Here is a 13,479-nt window from a genome sequence, read left to right as displayed (position 1 = left end):
CCTAGTTTTAACAGAACTCATATTCATAAACAAAGATCTGAGTCGCTTCTAAATCATAGCAGGTTAAGATTTAGTAGCACTTTATGTGGTTTGGGAAGCAGCCAGAGTCACTGATTTGAAGCCAAATGTCATAAATGTACACTATAAAAAAACAAGTATGTGGACACGACCATAAAATCATGATTACCAGCAAAAGTATGAACTCAACTTTCAAAAATTCTATGTACAATATATGTAAATCCCTCTGGTATGATTTTGGAACATATCTGCTGGACAGTAAAGCACGGCTTACAGACATTATGACATTCTTAACTACCCTAAAAATAGAGGGTGAACTCTGTTTAGTCTAGTCAGGTTCTTCTACACCAAGTAGGGATGGGTGGATGTCATACTGAAACCAGAAAGAGCTTCCCTACAACCCCTAGAGGTAAGAAGGGTGTAAGATATAAGAAACAGCCCCTGACTGTTATATGTCCTGGCATTATTCATTCAAGCTGATCACATTATCCTGATGTGAAATGTGTCAAACTGTCAGGTCAAATTGTCATTAATTACTCCATAGGACATTTTCCACTGCCCAAAAGTCCAGTGGTGGTGTGCTTTACAACACTAGCTGGTGATACTGGTTTGGTTTGTCAAGTCAAGTCAAGTCAATTTTATTTATATAGTGTGTTTTACAATAGACATTGTCTCAAAGCAACTTTACAGAATCCAGGACCAACAGACCAAAAACCCCTGTTGAGCAAGCCGAGGGCGACAGTGGCAAGAAAAAACTCCCTTAAAATACAGGACGAAACCTTGAGAGGAACCAGACTCAGCAGGGACCCCCGTCCTCCTTGGGTGGCCTGGAGGATCATTTGAATAAATAGGATTTACACAAATCATACATACACAAAACTAAAATGAACTAAAAGTTATAACTAGCAAAAATAATTGGAGTTATTATTCAGTCCAGTCTGTGATAAAGTCTCTAGTGAGTTCTTGGTGCAAACATGCCAGGTTCCCGTCGCATCTCGACTTCATTCCTTAACATCGGGTGGGCAAACAGGTTTCCATCAGAACCACCTGGGGGTAAAACAACAGAAAATGTAGTTAAAAATGTAAAATGTGAATTGAGTAAGACGTCAGTTTTGCAGAGAGTAGCTTTAGACTCCGACACCCCTAATTATTACAGCATGACTAAAAGGGAGAGCGAGCAGGTAACAAGGACACGAAGGCTTTCACAGGACATCAGTGCCCACCTCCTCCACCGTCATCAAACCTGAGTGATCGGACAAGAGAGGCAGAACGACAGCAACCCGACATCCCCGATGACCACAAGTTTCTATGACCAAGAACCCCCAAGCTCTGCGGTTTCATGGCATCAAAACCCAATCCTCCCAAAGCTCCGGACATTCCGTTCTGCTGATTTTGCTTCCAGATAGTTAATGATCATACTGGAATAATAACAAATAATATAAATAAACGTGTCTTGTGAAACATCCACTACAGACATTTTATTGTCCTCATTTTTATAATGATTGTGTGTTTTATGTGACAGATGGGATCTTATGTACCAGAACAACGATTACATCAGTGCGTTTCTTTCGACACCGAGCCACATACTTACATCAAATTCTGTCAACACTGATTACTGCACGTGATTTTCATAACACCGAGTGTGCACATGTTTCCAGCACTTCTGCTCACCATTCTGCCTCAGGGTGACTGCTGTGAATTCACTGACTGTAGATTTCTAACATGCCTGTGTGCTTGGGGGTTGTGTGAACGGGTGCTAGGTGTTTTGTGTAAGTGTGAGATCAATCATCATTCGGGCACTGATGAAATGTAAGTCAAGGTTTTTGTCAGTGAATTCATGGTGGCAATCTGGTCCCACTGTGGTTTAAAAGATGCATTGTAAAGCCTCCACAAGGAGGTTTGTCTGTTAAAATGCATTTATTTGTTATTATTTTCCTCTGCAACCCATTTTTGGCTCCCCAATGAACTTGCTCCATACATGGACTCAGATATTTACAACTAAATGAGATCAGTGTGCTTTTGTTTGGGAGTATCAGACGCTTGTTCGGGAGTTTGGGCGCTGCACAGAGATCTAGTGAAAGTGAAGAAACAAACTTGATTTGCTTCATTATTGCTTTCATACAGCGATAATTTATGACTAGAATATTGATAATGTAATCAGAATAACAGCATAAATAGCTATTCCAGCTCAAACGTCAATACTCCGTTTACTCCGTCAGGGCTATTAAATTAATTCAAGGTTTAAGTCAGATGACCTACAATAATCTAGGAAAGAGGCCTTTAACATTAGTCTAATTTCTCAATCATATTCCCTGATTATAATTATTTATTAACTTATTATGATTATTTACTTATTTTTCAGTAAACACACGAGTTGCATGGACTAGTATTTAATTACATGTAAAAGCACACAAGGAAAATTTGTTTATGTATGAAATCTGCTCCTAACCCTTTGGCCTTATAACCGGTACGTCTCTTGTGTTATAAGGCCGTGTCTGTGGTAAAGGAGAACAATATAAATGTAGATATACATTATAAATATACAGTATAAATTTGCCATTTTGACACCAAACACAGAATTTAGCCTCCAAGAAAAACAAATTGTCCAAGAATTAAAAGGCGACTGCAATCACAGCAGGATACGATACAATTGGCCCTTTGAGGGCCACAATAATGCAGATGTGGCCCTCAGTGAAAATGAGTTTCACACCCCTGCTTTACGCCATTGAGCAGCTAATTAAAAGTAAACTGACCTATAGTTCTTCACTTATCATGAGTAAAGACTGATTACTTGCACACTTCAGCTTAAAATTAATTTCCCAACACGTGAAATAATTTCAAAACATTTATTTAATAGTCAAAGCACAGTGATGCAAGAGGTTTTAACTTCCAAAATGTGCACTATCATGTCATCTGGAACACAACGAGCAAGCAAAACAGAGACGTGTTTTTATAAATGAGTGAATCACTGTCGTCTCCACAGTACTGACAGAAAGAAAATTACAGAACAGTCACTCCCGACTGACATTCCCGGAATCCAGATCGTACACAATGGAACTATTAAAGGGTTTGACTCATTGCTATCGTCTTATAGCCATCAAATACAAACATTACCTGTCTGTAATTATCTCATTTAATTTACCTTGTTTTTATGAGGTGACAGTTCTCAAAATGATTTTATTGGACACGTTTTTCCTCCTCCGGTCTGTGAAAGACATGTTCACATAAGGAGGACAGACCTGATCCCAGAACAGAGGCCATATGTAGACGTAAGATGCCAAGTGTTTTTGTTTAAATCATCATTATATTTAAGTTGGTGACTATTACTATTATAAATATTACACTGAATGATGCTCACAAATAAGGTGTACATACTGTATGTGACCACTGTCCTGAATGGTTAAAGCCTGTGATTAATACTGGTGACATTAAACAGCATGTAATGACGTTATAATTCATTAAACTTAAACATTAAACAGAATTCTTAGCATGGTGGATTTTATAACAGAGCTCCCACAGTAACCACAATACTGAAACGTACTGAAACGAGTTGTATTTGTGTACATTGTTATAGATTATAGACGTAGATTAAAATATGCGCTTACGACGAGTCACAAGCTTGATCCATGTGCACACTCTCTTAAACATGTGGTAGGGCATGAATTAAGATGGAACAGCAGTAAAGAGAAACTAATCTACCAGCTGATAAGAACAGTATCAGAAGCGAGTATCCATTATCATTAATATATTTATTTCATCCAAATACTGATCATAAAAACTGAGATCTGCCAGTAACTAGTGCGATATGCTTTTAATAATTGATAGCTTAATTGTTTAGGTTCATCATTAATTTAGAAACCTTTATAGGTTTGAATACAAACATGTATTTTATCTCCATGTTCTAATCATTTTATTTTAGCATAAATTTGATTAAAAAAACAACCATATCAACGAAATCAGCAAAAAACATGTGCGCATCACTTCAGTACAGATAATATGTACAGTTTTTTTTACATATGGCCCCTGATCATGTTTCATATCAGCAAACTAGCTTCATATTGAATCCCTTTTATTTTAATAATGTCATGTTCAGCTGTCCAGACAACATTCAGTCCACCAAACACAAACAATTTAAGTGATTTAAGTAGAAAAATAGGTTATATAAACATGTAGGACAAAAATGTTGGTCTGGATTTTGTACACACATCATTTTTAATCACTTACAGACAAATAAAGTCAAACATCGGAACATTTTCCCTGTCTGCAGTGTCACCTTTAATTCAGATTCATAACCATTAAATTATATGAATCTCAGAATAACAGATTAAAGAACAGACGATGTATCCTCACACTGTGTGCGTTTCTAATACCAGTTTCTAATCCCTTAATGCTCGGAGCAGCAGGTCAGTGTATCAAACACAATTATGTATCAAAGTCTCTGTACATAAGAAAACAATCCAGTAGAAAAATTCCAACAATCAACATCTGTCGATCCTCTGAGTACCTGAATGGCTTTGATTTATATAAATAGAACCTAAAAAAAGATAAATACAATAAACCACATATAGTAAACTTAAATCAGTGAAACAAGCCACGATAAAGCTTATAACAGACTCGTACTTACATGTTCTCGTATATTCTATTGTTTCTAGTGCAGTTCATTACAAAAATCACATCATGACCTTAAAGCTGCAGTAGTATTTTTTATAAATTAGTAAAGAAAAAACATCAGAAATATTAATTACAATACAGACTAGTGAAATCAAATGTAGTCCAGCCATAGTACATGACTGTGTTTGACCAAGCACTTGCAGATAACAGTTTAATTGACAGAATAAATCGCAATACAATCTAATCTGCGTCTCCAAAAGTTACATACTGCAGCTTTAAATACTGTCATAAGAATGTCACTTTGGCTTTTGCAGACACGACATGTCCTACTTTAATAAATAATATACTGTATTTAATTACAATGTGGTCTATTCAAATACAGCTCAGCATTAGACCAATAATAATGAGACACATAATCCTACAGTTCATACGTGGCTGTTTTCAGTTGATAGTAGTTTAGCATAGGAAGCGTGCAAGGCTGCAGGTTAAAGCACTTAGCAAACCAACGAAGGCAACGTCTCTCGTCATATAACAAGTCTTAAAGCATTCTGGCCGTAAAGAAATGCCCACTTGGCACTCTGTTGGTGTAAACACACTCTTTTTAAGCCCTTGCTACCAGTTCTGCTGATTGAAGCAATAAAAATGATCCACATTGATGAAGAAAGATACCACTTCCTCAGGACAGAGGAAGCCTGTTGCTGTTTTGTCACATTCAGAAGCCCTGTCAGACTGAAACATGGCAGACGTGAAGAACCAGAGCGGGTGTCCCAGCCCTGGGAAAAGAAAGCTGCACTTTATCTTGGTTCAAGAGCAGCTCTGGCGCTGCTGCCGATTCAGGCCGCGGACCTTTAAAAAGCCTGGACTGTAACAGTGGAAATCTGGAGCATTTCCCCCTATCCGTCAAGCGCACCCCTCCTAGTGCATTGGCTCAATTCAGTCCTCGGTATCGGGCTGCACTCCCAGCATGCCGTGCAGCTCCTCGGCAGTGTAGCCCAGCAGGTTCTGCAGATCACAGACAAAGCGGTAGACGTAGCGTTTGCCAGCTGTTTTGTGGATGATGTTCTTGTCGTAATAGTAGCGTAGGCCACGGCTTAGCTTCTCGTAGTTCATCTTGGGCTTGTTCTTGCGTCGACCCCAACGCCGAGCCACCTGTGATCGAACAAATAACATATAATATTTATAATACAGAGTTTTACTGATATTCACAACACCTATTCAGCATATCTATATATAATAAAGGCATACATGCCCTAAATGGTTAAACGTTTAACATAAATGGTGCCTGATCGTGAAGTGTTAAATTATTTCAGAAAACAGTCCAATGGCAATGTACTTTACTTCTTTCTTTTTAATAAAATGTGCTGGTATTTAAAATTTGATTAAATAATCATAGTTGTATTCCACCAGTCTTACCTCGTCAGGGTCGGTAAGTTTAAACTCCCAGCCATCTCCCGTCCAGCTAATGATGCTTTGGCAGGTCGTGTCGGTCAGAAGCTCCAGCAAAAACTGCCACAGCTGGATAGGACCACTTCCTAAAGAGCGGAACAAAAACGGATTTAATTAGAATCACAGAATCACAGAATATAAACGAGAACACAGAATAAAAGTCATTAATAACACCACATACCGGTGAATCCAGCCAGCACGGCGGCAGGGATGACCGGTTTACCCTGCTCCAGTGGCTCATTTCTCTCCTGTATGTAGTCTTTGAAGGACAACCCCTGCTTGCCCAGGCTCACCGGCACTCCGCTGTACTCGTCATCGAAGCTGTCGTACGATGGCACGCGCTGGGCATCGGCCAGGGACGACTGACTACCCCAGGAGCGCAGGGTCCGCTCTGAACCGTCCACACTGTCCACGCTTTCCAGAGACGTCTGCTCGTGGGAGGAAACTGCAGCACAACGCAAACCGACAAAACATTGTTAATGTTATTTCATTTATTAAGTGTGATTGGTTGTTTTAGTTTGGTATTAAGGTGAACTGTGATGGTCAGGGAGTAAGAAGGTTAACTATACTATATGCTAACACTACGTACAATCCTAAAGCAAAACCCACCAGTTAGAGATGTTGCTGTAACAATGGCAATGGAAATAGTAACAGGACACTTTTTAAAAGTTATGAAAGTGCATCTATGTCACAAGGATACAAGCTGTCTAGCTTCTGAACATTGTAGAAACTTATATATAAAAAACAATGCATTATAAACAACATAATTTTCTTGTATACGACAAATAAAAATGTAATGTGGACCCTTTAATATCTGTTTATAAGTTCAATGTTTCTAAGGATCCCACACTATTAAAATTGTGTTTTATTGTTATTTTATTTACTATGGTTTTATTACATTTGCTATAATGCTATAATTTTATTATTATAACAAAAAATTCTATATAAAATGTAATGTTTGTTGTACAGTACTAATTGAATTACGATGTAATGAATACTACTGCCATCATCACCACCATAATCCATACTGGCAGCATGCCTGAACAAACCACATCCTTACTAAACAATGACTGATCACAGCAAGCTCAGGAAAACAAGCTGATGATTATACTTACAGTGCGTGTTAAGGCGTGGTGCCGCTTTGCTGGTGGGGAACTCCTGGCTGATGTAGCTGACGTTCACTGTGCTCAGCTGAGGTTTAGGGAACATAGAGTAGTCGGGCTCAGAAATCAGCTGAGTGGGACTATCTGAAGCCTCAAAGAGTTCCCTCAGAAGGCTGCTAGTCCTGTCTGATGCCTGCAGCACACATTGTGTGTCATCCAGACTGAAACCTAAAGACACGAACACAGTCCAGCATTTAATGATGCTGTAATATGTCATCTATAAACCTTAATTTTAATTTAAAAGACCAGATCATTAAAACTTACCAGCAGGGCCGTTGCTCATCTTTGTTTCAGCGGGAGTATTCTGGGAGAGCATTTTGGCCTCACTCCTCTCCTGACATTCTGTAGAGAACCAAAATACAAATTAAATTAATTTGGCTGCTGCCGAAAGTGACTCAAATATTGTGTAGGACAAAAAAGGCCTTTGCTGTACCTCTCATCATCTGATCCAGATGCTCCCAAAGAATATCACCCACAAAATCCGGGGCTAAATCTAAAAAGCCATCCTTTCCCAGGTCGCACAGTTCCTGGCCGCTCATATCGAACCTAAAGAAGTTCACAGTGGTCAGGCTGAACTCGCTGGAGACCCAGTGCAGCCACTGCTGGACGTGCTGCTTGCTCCATTTCCTTGGATCTGTAGAGAAAAAGATGTAGTTAGTTACTTTGCCAAAGAAAACATATTACAAATGAGGTACGAGTTAGGGTAATGAGAAGGACTCACTATTGGAGATGCCACAGACACGCTGCACTTTGGAGAAGCCATTGAAACTGTCCTTTAAAGCCTGGCTCATCACAGCTTTACTGCAGGGGGTTAGCAGAGGCACGGAGCATAGTCCCAGGTCTATAAAACACACAGCATGTGGTTATGAACTGTATTAAAGTAACTTACTATAGAACATCAGCTCTAAGGCTTTGCTCAACACAAACTGGTTTTGTGTTGTTGTGCACTAAAATTTCAAAATGCCAAGGGTTCTGTACCAGGGATTTAAGCTAAGCTGTACTTTTCTATAGCCAACAATTTCTCATTTACCTTGAGTCAATGATAACAAGCAGGGGCTGCAACTAACAATTAATTTAATGTGTTTTTCTTTTTTTGTTATTTACCACTCAAATTAATGAGTGTTTGCAGGTGATATGTGGGTAAATGGTTAAAAAATAAATGGGTAAAGAGGGATGACATTTTAAAAAGGAATGTTAACATAGAGAAATAATAGATTCCTGTGCACGTAGACGCCTGGTGTTTTAGTCAGAATGGCAGCCTGTGTACACTGGATTATATTTTGATTAAACTGTTAGAAGGTAAACAAGTTTGATTTGCTCCCAAACCAAAAGTTAAGTGCAGTTACATGTGCCTTAAGCAACCAGTTTGAATCAAAAGAGCTCTGTAGGCACTTTATGCTGGATTTTAGTTCTGGCATTGGGAAATATCAGCAGAGCTGACTTTTTTAAGCACTTGCCACTCTAATAAACAGGGAGACTAGACCATGCAAACCATGCAACCTGAGAAAATGTATCTGAGAATGTATCTGAGGACTACTCTTCCTTTCTACCCTTAATAACTGCTCCATTGTCTTTAAAAGCGTGTGCATGTGTTCTGTTTTGACCGTGTACCTTGTGGAGTGCACTCCAGACCCGACGGGACTTCCTGAGCCGCCTGCTCTACCTCCAGCGTTGGGTAATACCCGGAGAACAGAGACATGGGGTCGTCGAACAGCTCCAGAGCTGCCTGTCTCTACAAAAACAAGCATGAAGCTTTATTAATTCATGAAGAGCACCGAAATACTGATGCTGCTGCTGTGTTACATAACCAGTTGGGGTTAGGAATGAGTTCAGGGCCTGGTGTTTACTATCTGCTGACTGACAGGTACACTTATTATGTTCATAAAAGTCAGACACTGAATCATTATAGTTCACACTGCCGGCACACACACACACACACACACACACACACACACACACACACACACACACACAGGGAGAGAGATTCAGAGGGCACTCCCTTTCTACAGCGCCTGTAGGATGACCATATATGGTTTTCCTGTTCCGTGTCACTCGGGCTGCGCGTGGGCGATTCGTCCAATCAGAATCTAGATTAGATCAGTGCGGGAAAGGATTTCCAACGGTCGAGCTAACGCTAATGTTTATGCTTAGTATTATATTATTATACACAGTAAGTCTTTATGTACACGGTGTGTTTAATAAAACACACAAAATACACGTTTAAACGTGTATAAACTTGTATTTGTAAGTCTAGTATTTTATAGACTTAACAAATAGTAAACTAAGAAGCTTGTTAATAAGTAATTCACCGATTGAAATGTAAATGCGCTAACTGTTAGCCTACAACTGTTAGCCACATCCTGAGGGGAAATGAAAGGTAAATTAGGTGTTAGTTAGGGGTGTTTGGAGACAAACTTAAATCCAGTGTCAAACAAAAAGCAGCCTGTAAGTATGCCGACTTAATTAGACAGATTAATGTATTAATCCCAAAGAGAAAGTCTGAATGAAGGGAAAGTCAGGTAATGAATGGGTAAATAGATTAAACACAGTACTACTTTTTATCGATCCGTTAACATGCACTCATTTCTTGTATTACATTTACATTGTCACTTTTATCCAAAGCGACTTACACTACCTTGACAGTACATTGTCTAAGCAATTGAGGTTTAAGAGCCTTGCTCAAGGGTCCAACAGTGGCAACCTGTCAGTGGTGGGGCTTGAACCAGCGACCTTTCGATTACTAGTCCAGTCATTACCTATTGTATTAGTTGCGTGTTGTGGTTATTTTTTAGTCATAACCTAGACAAACTAGATAACCAGTGTGTCGACTCATCTAACTTCCAAACAGTACTTAGTTTAGGTGAACTGTAAGCCTTTTCCCAAACTCACTTCATTATTAAGTAGTTAAACAACCAAGCCACTATAATACCTCAATAACACTTCAACCGTTAGTTATATAAATATTCATTAATTTAACAATGCAGTGCCAATAAATACACTATAGTGTGATTGGCATGTTGTGTTATCAAACGAGGGCTATTGCTGATGCTCGATAACTAACTTTAACCAAGTCATGTGTCTTTTTTTTATCAGTTTGTAAGCTATTATGCATTATACAATCGTCATACAAGAACATATAACATCGTAAATGCAGTATACTATATAACAAACATGCAAAAGCTGAAAGAACAGAGTACAAGTCCTTACCTTAAGACAGCGATAGCCTGATGACAGTGGGGTCACTTGGTCCATGCTGAAACCACACATTAAAATCAGTAAACAAACCAACATCATCTACACAGCTTGTTCCAGGGTATGACTCTGATATCATACTTTAGTCGTAGGCTATAATTCTATATAACTATTATATTTATTTTTAAGCATACACATTTCTAACCCATGAGTCACTGTGCAGCTCGGTGCAAGCTGGACTTACTCTAGTAAAATGACATAACCAACCACCAGAAAACGTATTGCACATCTAATAACACTTTGAGCCATATACACGGTGCGACTAAGCCACATGTGGGCATTGTTTTGTTTGCTTTTTATGTTACATATCAACCATGCACTCATATATATTTGCAGACGCGTTATTTCTATGATATAAACTATTATATATGATTTTATATAATCCAAAAACCTGTAATGCAGGTAAAGAGAAGCAGTGCTGATTATAACCTCAATATAAACTCAAACTCAAAAGAAGCTTTATTGGCATGACAACATAGGACATTCGTATTGCCAAAGCTCAGTTACAGAGAAATAATAAAAATAACAATAAGAACAAATATATACAAAACAGTTACAATAGGTGCAAAAATGTAACTCACTAACCTGTTGAGCGGAGTGACGATATATCCAGTACCAAATCAGAGCAAATCCCAGTAGCACTCCTTTACTGTATTTTGTATGCTGGTAGTCTTGCAGATAATAATAACAACCCGATAATCTCGTCACTCACACTGCAAGTCAACCTCTTATAACCGAGTGATGGTTTATGAGTCCAGTCCAGTAGTGAATGAAGCAGCTCGAAGCTCTCTCGGCTCTTTAGAGGTGGAGAAGGAGGTGGGCGGGTCTACAGAGCCGCATCACCACTCGCTTGCACTCACCCCCCAAAATACTCACCCCCCTCCAAAAAAACATAGAGTTATAACTCTAAACTTATGCAGAGTTAGCTTTTTAATTTTTTTTTTTAGAAATTAAGTCTTTATCCATTGACTGATGCAGCGAATAAACCCTACTTTAAGAAGTAGAACTCTTTTTACATGTGCACTATTTCACCTGTATATAACATCTGTATTTGCACTATTTACACCAGCACAACAGTAATGTATATACACTGATCAGCCATAACATTAAAACCACCTCCTTGTTTCTTCACTCACTGTCTATTTTATCAGCACTTTGTAGTTCTACAATTACTGACTGTAGTCCATCTGTTTCTCTGCATGCTTTGTTAGCCGCCTTTCACGCTGTTCTTCAATGGTCAGGACCACCACAGAGCAGGTATTATTTAGGTGGTGGATGATTCTCAGCACTGCAGTGACACTGACATGGCGGTGGTGTGTTAGTGTGTGTTGTGCTGGTATGAGTGGATCAGACACATACTGTGTCCACTCACTGTCCACTCTATTAGACACTCCTACCTAGTCGGTCCACCTTGTAGATGTGAAGTCAGAGACGATCGCTCATCTATTGCTGCTGTTTGAGTCGGTCATCCTCTAGACCTTCATCAGTGGTCACAGGATGCTGCCCATGGGGCGCTGTTGGCTGGATATCTTTGGTTGGTGGACTATTCTCAGTCCAGCAGTGACAGTGAGGTGTTTAAAAACTCTAGCAGCGCTGCTGTGTCTGATCCACTCATACCAGCACAACACCAGAATATTTCTGTACATATTCACTTTCTTGGACAATTTTGTACCTCACTTGCACGTCTTTGGACTGTGGCAGGAAACCCATGCAGACAGGGGGAGAACATGCAAACTCCACACAGAAAGGACCCGGACGGCCCCACCTGGAGGATCGAACCCAGGACCTTCTTGCTGTGAGGCGACAGTGCTACCCACCGAGCCTCCGTGCCACCCTTATCATTCATATACACTGCACAATCTGTAATCACTCACTCCTGCACTTTAATTATAATATATGTGAATAATCTTGCACTTCTGGTTAGATGCGACTGTACTAGTGCTCTGCACATTGACAATAAAGTTAAATCTGATCTAATCTAGTCTAATACAACCTCTACATGACGTTGCTGACCTTAAAACCTACTGCTAATCTGTATGACCTAGTAGGCTTGCAACATGGTTAAACCATCGCGACCCCTTACTTTGCTTCAGCTGTGATGTGTTATGTAAACACCACTCAGAGATTCAAATGTTCAAGGTGTTTTGAAACCATGGTAAAAACTAAGGACCTGTCACAAATGCTGAGAGGAGATCATTGTATTGTGCCAAAAGGGCACAAGTCCTCAGCAATCTCATCAAGACAATGAAGAAAACCCTCTTGTTTTTGTTTATTAAATGTTTGTACTTAGTCTAAAAGGTTTGAAAACTATTTATTTGCTTTAAACCAAGATTTTGCAATTTATTTATTAGTGAAACGAGCGTTTAAACATTTTTAACTCTGTTTGTGTCGATAAAACTTCATGCATGTGGTTTGTGTGTCTGCACTTGTATCTGCATTTGCGTATGTGTGTTAGCACTTTGGCTCTTTGTGATTAACAGCAGGGGATCTGCCACATGACCTCCCCTGCATTTATCACGTCTGTGCGGTTTTAACACCCATCCATTCAGTATGCAGCGTGAATGATATCACCTTTCATCACTTTCGTGCTGCTGCCTTGTCCTCACTGGCAGCAGGACCATCATTTACACACAGCCCACCATCACTGTCTACACACACACACAGGTTACAAAACCATGAGCTCCAGAGCCTGGTGAAACTGTACAACACACATCACTGATGATGAACTAGTAATTTAGTTTCACAGTAAAGGAATAATACATTCAAATTATTTTAATGTCATTATTATTGCAACCAGGGCAGTTGTAGCCTAACGATTAGGGTACATGACTAGTAAGCAGAAGGTTGCTGGTTCAAACCCCACCATTGTCAGGTTGTGCAAGGCCCTTAACCCCTAATTGCTTAAACTGTATACTGTAAGTCACTTTGGGTAAAAACAATTGCTAAATGCTGAAAATGTAAATGACCAATTTAATACTACAGTACAAAT

The 13,479-nt window shown here is 39.3% G+C and overlaps 1 protein-coding gene and 1 long non-coding RNA gene across 3 annotated transcripts; one reads left to right on the top strand and one right to left on the bottom strand.

Annotated features, from left to right (window-relative positions):
* Positions 1–4,070: 4,070 nt before the first annotated feature.
* Positions 4,071–11,215, bottom strand: ets2 (v-ets avian erythroblastosis virus E26 oncogene homolog 2). Of its 2 annotated transcripts, XM_063014417.1 has the most exons (10): positions 11,076–11,215; positions 10,446–10,491; positions 8,850–8,970; positions 7,960–8,079; positions 7,672–7,872; positions 7,503–7,580; positions 7,191–7,406; positions 6,257–6,520; positions 6,043–6,161; positions 4,071–5,778 (listed from the first exon to the last, which is right to left on the bottom strand). In XM_063014417.1, exons 2-10 carry the CDS (start codon positions 10,488–10,490, stop codon positions 5,563–5,565), a joined length of 1,380 nt encoding a protein of 459 aa, XP_062870487.1. In that variant the 5' UTR covers position 10,491; positions 11,076–11,215; the 3' UTR covers positions 4,071–5,562. The 2 variants fall into 2 exon arrangements, with proteins under 2 accessions (XP_062870487.1, XP_062870486.1); XM_063014416.1 differs by lacking the exon at positions 11,076–11,215 and having other exon boundaries at positions 10,446–10,505.
* On the top strand, positions 9,502–12,872 carry LOC134332676 (uncharacterized). The gene is made up of 3 exons (XR_010015279.1): positions 9,502–9,683; positions 11,702–11,747; positions 12,192–12,872. It is a non-coding gene; the product is annotated as an uncharacterized LOC134332676 (long non-coding RNA).
* The last annotated feature ends 607 nt before the right edge of the window (positions 12,873–13,479 follow it).

This window comes from Trichomycterus rosablanca, chromosome 18, assembly GCF_030014385.1.
Source record: "Trichomycterus rosablanca isolate fTriRos1 chromosome 18, fTriRos1.hap1, whole genome shotgun sequence".
Lineage (NCBI taxonomy): Eukaryota > Metazoa > Chordata > Actinopteri > Siluriformes > Trichomycteridae > Trichomycterus > Trichomycterus rosablanca.
This window is presented reverse-complemented; position numbering and strand designations above follow the sequence as displayed.